At 44.1% G+C, this 11,039-nt stretch overlaps 1 protein-coding gene across 4 annotated transcripts in view; it reads left to right on the top strand.

Annotated features, from left to right (window-relative positions):
- CDH13 (cadherin 13) overlaps nucleotides 1-11,039 on the top strand; it is a 964,648-nt gene that overhangs the window by 611,630 nt on the left and 341,979 nt on the right. For all 4 annotated transcript variants that reach the window (XM_012806161.1, XM_003791299.2, XM_003791298.2 and 1 more), the window contains one exon: nucleotides 1,869-2,013. In XM_012806161.1, coding sequence (XP_012661615.1) covers nucleotides 1,869-2,013 — 145 coding nt within the window. The remainder of the gene's footprint in view (nucleotides 1-1,868; nucleotides 2,014-11,039) is intronic.

The raw sequence follows: 11,039 nt of genomic DNA, 5'->3' as shown, positions 1-11,039 counted from the left end.
TACATTTTCATGTATGTAATGCAACTCAAATAGGATCGGATGTGCTAACTAAATGGAACAAAGTATACAAGTTCTTAGTGGCTTGTGTTGAATTTTGCCAGCTGCTTTCAAAAAGGGTCATATAGGTTTACCATGCCGTCAGGTAGGGATATAAGTAGACTGATTTGTAGCAAGAATATTTTTCTTTCATTTTCCTAACTTGAGCTAGTGTTTATAGTGCCATGTTTCCCCGAAAGTAAGACACTGTCTTATATTTTTTCTCAAGAAGACACACTATGGCTTATTTCAGGGGATGTCTTATTTTTATTAAGTATAATACAACAATCTCCATTTATTCAAATGCAGTTAAGTCATCTTCTTCTGGAACCTGACAGGGGGAGCCGACCTTGTTGGTGGGGCTGGCGCTAGTGATTCATGAATTCCTTTCCCTGAGTCATTCGCACATGTGCAATAGGATGCCTGTGACCACGGTTACCACAAGGAGCTGTGGCAGATAAAATGTATTCCAGTCTTCCTTACTGCTCCATGCCAAAATGCTTGATACGCTGCATAGCCATGCCCATCACTAGGTCTTATTATCAGGGTAGGGCTTATATTTAACAAATGCATAGAAATCCTGCTGGGGGCTTATTTTTTGGGTAGGTCTTATTTTGGGGGAAACACAGTAGTACTTATAACAGTAGCAACAATAGCTGCTGCTACTATTCTTGAGATACATTATGTAGCAGGCCTTCCATTCAATGCTTTAGCAGTTAAAAATGTGAGTTCTGGAAGCAGACTTCCCAAGGTCAAATCCACCCCTTAACCTCTATTTGCTTCCATTTCCTTGTCTGTAAAATGGTTCCTAGGGTCGCTGTAAGGATCAAATGAGTTAATAGGGTGTAGAGTCTAAGTAAACACAAGACAGTTGTTGGTTATTATTTTCCAAATCCTGGATATTGTTATTAACCCCATTTTACAGATGAGCAAACTGAGATACTGTCTTGCCCAAGGTCACACAGATGGTGAAGAGTTGTGCTGGGATTCTAAATGCAGATGCCCTTTTCTGACCAAAATACTCTGTCACCTTCTATGCAGAGATCTCCACTTATATCCAAGAAGTGTGACAGTCAGTGCTAAATCAAGGCTGAATTAGGCACAAATAATGAGAATGTCAGGTGGCTATGATTCACCAAAATGCCGGGCCACAAACCCTTGTTTCCAGGACAAATAATAAACTGTGTATTATGCTGCCTTTTCCCTTGAGGTCTGAAGGTGGTCTGTATAGAATTGTTTCATGGAATTGTGAAATCCTCCTGATATAAAATAGGCATCACAGGCCTGGTTGACAGGAATCCCCAGGTCTCTTTCAGGCCCCGCAAATGTTGTTTCTTGCTGCGGGAAGGCCCTCTGCAAATCCTCACCATCCGGAATTTCTCCCAAACATTGCCATGAACACTGTTGGTTATCTCTTAATGTACTCACTTTATAACTGCTTAGTCAATTATTTTTATTAGCATAATGTTATTTTTAAGCATAATGATACTGGAAAAGCAGAAACAACATAAGCACATTTTCTCAGCTATGGCTGATTGCAAATTTTGTTTTGGTTTTTCTTCCTTTTTTCTTTTTTTTAACTTTCTTTGCAGATTTGATGACTTAATTGTACATTTACCAAAGGGCATCTAACATGAATGAGTTTTTGCCTTTTACTCTGGAACGTTTTAGTTTCTATTCTGGTTCCAGTGACTGTTCACCGAGACCAAAGTCTGGATATTGCCAAGGACTCATAAAATTGCTGATATGACACACATCTCCCAGAGAACCTGATTTCACTTTTCACACTGGATTAATGCCTTCTTTCTCCCCCGATCTCTTTGTTCAAATAGCTGTTTGTGGAGACCACAGATGTCAACGGCAAAACCCTCGAGGGGCCAGTGCCGCTGGAAGTCATCGTGATTGATCAGAATGACAACAGGCCGATCTTTCGGGAAGGGCCCTACGTCGGCCACGTCATGGAAGGGTCACCCACAGGTATGTTGAGTCAGCTTGCTGCTGTCATAATGGCTGGGAAGGTGGCGCACAATGTTCTTTAGAGATTCGGGAGACTGTTCTATTGCTGTTCCAACTTGTTGGCGCGCGTCCATATTGTCACATTACCCCCCTGCATAGAAACAAGAGTAGGAAGGCTAAAGCTCAGAGCATGACCAGGATGCTGCAAGCTACGAAAATATCTTCCGTGGTCTGTGATGGTGATTCTCCAAGGATGAACACCACTGAATTGTCTGGTACATAGTTGATGCTGGGCACCACGTTACCTTATCCCTTTGAGGGCCCGAGGCTGAACTTTGTGCTGGAGTTGGTCTTTGATGAGCACAGGGTTCCCACTACACATTCCTGTTATTTCTTTACATAATTGCCTTTTCATAAGAACTATTTTGGCAAAACAGGTAGAAATTTTCCCCTTTTCTTAGAAGATGAGCATGAAGAAGCCATTAGTTTTCAGTCAAAGAGCCAAAGGCAAGACATTTTATCTCCCTCTCTGAGAATACACGTTCCTCCTATTATGGAAATCACTCAAGATTACCGCAGAGCTCCTGCCGTCTTTTCCCTCTGTTTAACCTTACTATTAGGGAAGGTTGTAGAATTTAGAGCTCCTTTTTTTTTTAAGTCTGATACATACTAATTAAACTATTCTATGGCCAGCAGCAGAAGTTACTTCTAAGTATAATGCTTGAGAAAGTAGAGAATAAAATAGAAAAATTTCCATTAGTTTAGACTTTGACTTGAAGCTTTAAAATACATTTGAGTGGAAAAAAACACCATGTCAACAGTAACACTATAGCAGCATCTACATTACACTCAAATAAATAAGTAAAGTCGTCGTTCAGCAGAGACCAGACGAGAGATGGAAGCCTGAGAATTGCTTTGACCATTTTTTCTTTCCCCTTTCACTGAATTGATGGGATGTATCAATGGCTTGTAGATACAGGAGGCTTTGGAAGTGTTGTCATGGTAACCTTCTCAGCCGACCAGGTGGATAATTATATGCGAGATGCTTAAATTCTCCCTTCAGTTTCTAGGAGGTGGGTCCCTATGCACTTCTCCAGATCCTCTCAAGCAGGAGCGACCCTCTTGGGCAGGAGCAACCCTTTCCCTTCCCAGTTTCTGAAGTCTGTAACAGTGAGCGTGAATTCACTGCGCTAAAGGGTGTTTAGAGGCAGAGAAATGGTATCAGGCTGGAGGGAAGGAGAGAGGACAGGTGAGGGTGGGTCAGGTCACTTCAGGGCTGACTGTCCACGGGGCTTCTCTCAGTAGGAGAGATCACTTCTGGTGAGAGAGAGCCTGGGATTTGAGTTTGACGTTTACAGAAATCTTCTTAACACGCAGATGCACAGAACAAGTTCGGAGAACCTATAGGGAAAATCATTAAAGAGGCCAGAGTTTGAGCAGAACAGAAGAATGAATCCTGATTTTGTCTGTGGTACCCCGTCCCGTATGTGAGTGACTAGAATTTAGATGGGCCAGAAAAGTCTTCTAAATGTTAATGACAGTGGTCCCATGCAAGGTGGCTGTGAGCAGGCATGTCTCTGTCTCTTATGTGTATATACGATTAGACAGTGTCCACTTTTCCTCCTGCATTGCCCTTCCGTAAAGTTTAGGAAGGAATGTTGGATTTTATTACTTTATATATGTGTCATACTTTCAAAGAAAAATGGACTTTTTATGTGCCTTGAATTTCTTAAACACGAAGCTATTCTGTTAGGGATAGATGCTTCTCCAGCAAAACATAAACCACCTCAAATATCGATTTATGATTAGCATTATCCCATAAAAATACGTGAAGACTGGGATGTGTGCATGGTGTGGGTTCTTCTGCCTCTGCAGAATTTGTTCTGATTGATTGTTTTCATTTTTAGCACCCTGAGTTTTGCTACAGAGCAGGTATTGAGATGAAATCCGTTGAATTGGGGTCAAGAATGTGGAAATGTTGCAAAAACCTTTTAGACAATAGGCCACTTGTATTCCATAGTCCCCTGTAAGAGAATTGCAGGCATGGTGGCTCCTGAAGCATTTGGGAGGACAGCAGGATTTGGGGAAAGGAGCCTCCTTTCTACCCAAAACCCTTGCAAGTTATAGCAACCAACACTGGCTATAAAATGAACCCCTCTCCTAGTTCCGTAATTTGATGCATAAGTGTGGCTCACAGAATCCTGTGTGTTGTAGACATTGTACACACCCACTTTGTAGAGGGGGACACTGACCCTGGGATGTTTCCTAGTTCACACAAATGAGAGATCCAGGACAGCCTTTGGGATTCAACGTATGTGATCTGCCTTCGTGTCCCATATTCCTCCAACCATGCCACACGTTTCATGGTAAAAACAGCCATTGGACTAGTGTGTCACTGACTTGAGCATTTACCATGGGCTAGGAGCTTTCTATCAGCATGTTTTATATCACATATCAGTTTTATATCATCCCGGGTACCACGTCCTGCTCTGAGAGGTAGATACTACCATCTTTATCTCACAGAGATAAAGAAATCCGGACATCAAAGGGTCTGGGAACTTGCCCACAGTTACAAGGCTGGTGGAGGAGACAGGATCAGTGTCCCTGCCTCTGGTTTCAGCATTCAATGGATGGCTCCTCCCTCTGTGGATAGAATCCTGCCACATTTGCCTCAGTTCTCTGGTCATATTCCCGCCACACCTGCTCTGGCACCTGCTTGGTAGACTGGCCCAGACCCACACCCCACAACCCACATGTCAGGGGAGGTATTTATGCAGGGCTGTCAGGGGAGCCGGTTTAGGTCCTGACGGAAGATGACTGCAGTGTAATGTGATCTGTTGCTCAGTCTGCAGGGCTAAGGCGGGTCTGATATGGAAATGCTTGATCACTCACCTCTCTTTATTCTGAGCCCAAATAACCAAGGAAAGCTTCATGGGGTGTGACCTGTACAGCTCACCACGCCCTGTGTTCAGAGGTACCTGGTTCGTGGGTTAATCACCTGTTGTTACCATCTTGAAACTCTCAAGCGTTGAGTGCAGGGCCTCTTTTCACATTGTACTGAGCCCTACGAATTATGCAGCAGGCTCTGCACACTGCAGTGTAGCCTAGAGCTCAGCTCCTTCCTAAGGTGAGACCTCGGGCAGTTTACGGATCCTTCTAGAAGCCTCAACTGCCTTGTCTGCAATGGGGGTTGAATATCACAGAACATTGTGTTTCACCCAGTGCTTAGAATGTAATAAATGTTCAAGAAATGCCTTTATATCGTGAATACTATGACTATTATTTTTGTCCCAGCAGAGAACCCTTTAGCAAAGGTAAAGAAAAGAGACTCCTAATATGTGTGAAAGAGAATTCATCTCCCAACAAACCCAAACATCATTTTCAGGTTCCTGTGTATCTGAATGCCCTCAGGACCAATCCATCACAAAGGAAGGTCACCCATATTTATCTATGTGTGCAGACAGGAAACCATTCCCAGCTGCTCAGCACTGAACTCCAGGGTATTGTTTGGGGGAATCATTCTTGGATGAAGGAAGATCAACAGAAAATAATAGTCTTTGAACTTTGCAGATCACGAGCTGTTCCCTTTGCAGAGACACAGGCATTGATTTATGAGCCAGCCACATCTCTGCACTCACCTGGTGTTTTCTGCATGCTCAGGGTGTCTTAGGACAAGCCAAGACCTCCTGAGTGTGGGGACACCACTGGGACTCCTGAAGTTACCCCAGGGCACTCGTGCCCACAGTGGCTTACTGGCACAAGTTCAGAGTAGTTTGCCACCAGCAGCCCCCGGGGCACCTCTGAGAAGAGCTGACCAAGAGGAAGGGCATGCCAGGCTCCCCCAGGATGAGCCTGAGATGGGCATTAGGGCCTGTGCTTTACCTTAGAGGTACAGGGACACCAGGTACAGAATGGTACTGGAAAGGGAAGATAGCCAACTCGAGGCACACTATCACCCAGCCCCAGAGTGGGCAGCTGGAGCTTTATCCTTCTCAAGGAGCTTTAGAAAATGACATCAAATACACCACTGGAGTTATCTCAGCCAAGGGACCAGGTAGCTGGGCTGCATGTCCCCTTAAGCCTGATGATAGGCATTGGATGATAGCTGTACACAGAGCACTTTAATTTCTAGACCCTTCAGCCAGCTGTGAGCAAACGCAATCTGGGACTCCATAGCCAGAGCACTTCGTATTCAGGAGGTTTGGGCCTCTGGCAAGATCAAGGGTTGGCCATGCTGTCCTTGGCCAGCAGGGCCAGCCCTTGATCTTGGCCCACTGTGCTCTTCCTCCAAGCTTTTAGCCACCCTGCCTGGCATTCCTCACCCTGGACAAGTGGGGCAGCTTGGAGAAATGTTGGTAGATAGAGGTCGTGGGAAGATGGAATTAGCTCCTAACCTGCCAGGCTGGGGGAGATGAGCGTGGTGTTTACCTGGGAGTACGTATTCTGAGTCACAAGAAATGCACATCACTTAAGGTCACATGCAGACCCTTCTTGAAGCTGTTGAAGAGAAGCAGACGTTAGCAGTTACATCCTCATCTTCTAAATTGGCAAAAGCCCAGTCATTTGCCCTCTCTCCCTTCCTCCCTTGCTCCCCTTGTGATTATTTCCATCCAGTACTCATGCTGACTGCCTGCTCTGTGCTGGCCCTGTTCTGATCTCTGAACCAGTAGCAGTGGACCCAACAGGTGCTGCTTATACCTTCCTAGTATTCACAGCCAAAAAGAGAGACAGGCAAAAATAAATCACAATCAGAATTGCCATGAGTGCTGCAATGCCGCCAGGCAGGTGCTTATCTCAGGAGGGACCAAATCTCATCTCCTATGAGAGGAGCCCTCTCTGCATGGGGGATGGGAGGCAAGTAATGGGGTTGTCTTTTCTTATTACTCTGGTACCCACCTGAGTTCCTCTTCAAGACACAATTACTTTAATTTTTAAACAAGTCCAGCCATTCCAAACCTGAGAAAAAGCAACAGATCAAGTGGCCTGCAGGACAAAAGGCTGTCCTGAGAGCTCAGCTTTGCTTGGAAGTTGCTACTTCCCAAAACAGCTTGAGCTAAATAAAGATGGCTGTGATATTTGATAGCTGATGTTTGACACCTAGCTCAGTAAAAGTCTTCGGTTGTTGGTATGGCCTAGTAGGAAACTTCCTTTTCTGGTTACCTCTTTATTTCTTTGTTTGTTGCAGTAATTGTGATGCAGCTTTTTAACCCATCAACCATGAGATTTCCTTTTGCTGGTGTTCTCAGACTTTGCAATGTACATTCTTTCAATCTCACTGTCCTAGCCAATCCCATGTGCCATTTTGTTTGCTTCTTTTCTTAAGGAGATATATCTTAAAAAATAAATAAAGCAATTCAGCTTTTTTTTTTTAAGTGAAAGAGAATGCAGTCACCGCTACCCCAAACACACACACACACCCCAACCCTGCCATCCAGAGATGAGCAGGGCTGACATTTCCATGAGCGTCATTCCAGGTGCTCTCTGGGCCGCTCTGCATGGAGAGAGGCAGGTGAATGGTTTGCAGAAATGGAACTCTACAGGCTTTGCTGTAAATCACTCTCTCCACTCCACAGGGTCCTATGGACATTTTTGTAAATCAATAAACATCAGGCTACATCATTGTTTTAAACAGCTAGTGCCTGCATCTGCCATCATCTACTTAACCAATCCCCTATTGATTTGAGTTGTTTTCACTTTTGTACACTTATAATCAATTCTGCAGGGGAGAACTCATCTCTTCTCACGTGTGTGACAATTTCTTTAGGATAAATTCTTATGAGCGGGATTGATGGGAAAGAGGATATGCCTTATTATGTTCTGATTCATATTGATGCTTGTAATCAGAGGATTTGATTCTGTATCTCTGCTAAGCTCATGCGTGCATTAGGAGTACAATAGTCTTTCTTTTCTCCCACGAATGTACCAATGTATATTTGTGTTTGTTTCCCTGCATTGTACTCAATACCTGCAAGTTTTGTGGCCATCGCACTACCATCTCTGTAGATTGTGGACTGCCTTGCTGTGGAGCCCTCTCTGGGCATTGTGTTTGAGGCAAAGGCCTGCAGGCGTTAGCCTCTTCCCTCCAGTCCTCTCCGGAGTCTCAGCCCAGGAGTGATCCCCAGGAACAGATGTCATTAACATGCCACAGAGCCCTTGAGATCAGAGTAGACGCCACCTGAATTATAGTTCAAATCACTTCAGCACGGACAACCGTAAAATAAATCTTATGAAAGGATTGCATAATCCTATCAGAGGCCACTTCCCAAGGGGAAGATTTAGAAATAAGTGATACGAAAAGTGTTACCTGCTCTTCACTAGCTATTCACTCCACCTGGTCATGCAAGACATTGAATCTTCACCATGTTGTTCCTAACTTGTCTGAAGTTCCCCTAGGTGAGAGCTCTCGCACCCTCGGAGCCAAGCCCATGAACTCCTTGTCAGAGCCCTCTGGATTTTCCTTCTTCCATACCTGATCCCCTCTCTGGTGGGCACCACAGTAGTAACCCACTTCTGCTGGTTTACTTTGGTTTTCCAGATCAAAGGGTCTGGTAAGACAGGGGAGAATCCCTTAACCCCTTTGTACCCAACCAGTGCAACCATATGTCTTAACGTCAACACAAGTGACTTCAGAAACAACTCTTACCACTTTTATATGTAGCCTTTTCTACCCCTAAATTCCCATTTACATCTAGGGACTAGAGATCAATTCAGAAGCAGATACTACCTTGCTTCCTGAATCGCTCTCCTCTCTGCCCATGAAGTCTTATGCCCAGGCCAGCCTGTGGGTCTGTCCACAGCCAGTTCCCTGTGCTCACACCACTCACGTTAGACTTCTGATTTTAGGGTGAACTGGAGGGATGTGGCCCTCAGGCTTACAGTGATCACATCCTTGTAAAAATGAATGTTTGGGAACCCTGCTGGCTAATTTTTTTGGAAAATATAGATGTATATAGGTTCAAGCTGGGAGCCATCTATCCATCACTCTGCATTTGGGAGAGAGAAGGATTTGTGGCAGAAAATATTTTTAAAATAAACTTGGAAATTAAAATATTATATTAAAATAAAATAGTAGTTTAAAGTAGATGTAAGGCAAAAGGAACCTCTGTAGCTTCAGAAACTTAGGGACCACTCTACAGTCTTTTGAAAGAACAAATCTAACAGGAATTTCTGCCAAAATGGAAATTGGGTGACAGTTGAGCCTGCAAAGAAAAAGTGAAAAAGTCTTTGAGTTGCTTTAACACAGAGCATGATCCCAAATGCCACTGGAACATTCCCTGACTCCTAAGGAGTCACTCTGACCAGCCTAGCAATTTCTGGTGTGACAACTAAGTAAAACAGAGTGCCAGATACACAATGGCATTAAACAGTTATAATTTCAGGGAAACTCTTATTTCAAATTAGTTCCTTATGGCCATTTCACTCAGCAAATATTTAATGCACAGCGTCCATTAGCCAGATAACAGTCTAGGGCTAAAGATACAGCATCACCAGATCACTCAGGACTTTTATATCTTATGTTAACCACAAAATGAATAAACAAGATAATTTAAGTCCTTTGAATAAGCTGAGCCCAGTGAGAGCAGAGGAGCCCACCAGGTAAAGGTATCAGTCAAGGAATTTCAGGCAGAGGGACAGAAGTGCAGAGGTCTAAGACAGGAATGACTAGAGGGAGAGGCAGAGAAGAGGCCAGCTTGGTCAGAATTCTCTTACATTCCTGAGGAGGGAGATAAGCAAGGGCAAGTTCATATAGGGCAGGTGTCAACAAACTATGTACTATAGGCCAAATCTGTCCTGCTGCCTGTTGTTGTTATTTTTTAAATAAAGTTTTACTGGAATGCAGACATGCCCATTCATTTCCACACTGACCAAGGCAGCTTTCACAATGCCGTCGAAACTGGGACGCTGGAACAGATACCGTGTATCTCACAAAGCCCAAACTACCTACTACCTGATCCTTTACCAAAAAAAGAAAAAAAAAAAAGAAAAAGTCAGATCCCTGGTTTAGAGCACCATAAGTTTTGATTGCATTTTAAATGTAGGAGGAAGCCCATGGGGTGGTTTTAAGTGGTTATATCTGATTTTACTGTTAAAAAGAGAAAGATGTGTGCTACTCAGTGGAGAATAGAAGGAGAACAGCAAGGGCTATTTCAACACCCTGGGCATGAGAGGACCATGGGCTGGACCAGGGTGGCAACAATGGAGATTGAAGGGAAAGGTTTTTGTGGCAAGCCTGTGACAAATGGCAAAATACTAAATATTGACTCATTTTATGATACCGGCTTACTGTCATCGATGCTGTGTGTGTGGAATTACTGTAATACTGTAAACCTTAATAGGTTTATAAATTTCCCTCAAGTACGAATCTACTTGATTCTACCTTCAGTGTTCCTTCTCAGTCATAAGCTTGAGGCCAGGGGGACCAGCCTGTTTCCTCTTCATGCCTCCACTTCCAACAGTGAGCAGAGTTCCAGGCACATGGTTGCCACTGAATAAATTCTATGGGATGAATAAATGGCCCCAAATGGTAGAAAGCCTGAATCACTATCAATCCCTCTTTTTATTCAATTATTAAATAAATGTCGTCTTTATTGGCAATGCATTCACTCTCCAGCAGATATCTCTAGAGTTCTTAACCTGCACCAGACACACTGCTGCCTGGTGAGAATGGGGGGCTGCCTCACCACCACCACCACCCCACCCCACCCCCTCCCGAGGACAGCAGGCTGCTGGGAGCCTCTCACTCAGATTGAGGGACAGAGTTGACACCTACCCTGGCCCCCGGGTAATAAAGCAGTGATGATCACCAGTGTATTTTGCTAGCACTATTCTGTACTGGATACTGGTCTAGGTTCTATGCTAATCTTTCCACATAATCTTAAAATCTTACACATGTCTTAAAATTGAGGGAAGAGACACAGGGAGGCCAAGTTGTTTCCCAAGGTCACACAGCTAGTGAAGGATGAAAGCTTGGATTTAAACTCAGACCTGTATGACTCTGATTCCTGTGCTCTTTCACTTCCTCCCCACCCACAGGATCCACTGTCCTT

Source organism: Otolemur garnettii, unplaced genomic scaffold, assembly GCF_000181295.1.
Source record: "Otolemur garnettii isolate 467f Iridium unplaced genomic scaffold, OtoGar3 scaffold00047, whole genome shotgun sequence".
Taxonomy (NCBI): Eukaryota; Metazoa; Chordata; class Mammalia; order Primates; family Galagidae; genus Otolemur; species Otolemur garnettii.
Note: the sequence above shows the minus strand (reverse complement) of the source record. Positions and strands in the feature narration are given on the sequence as shown.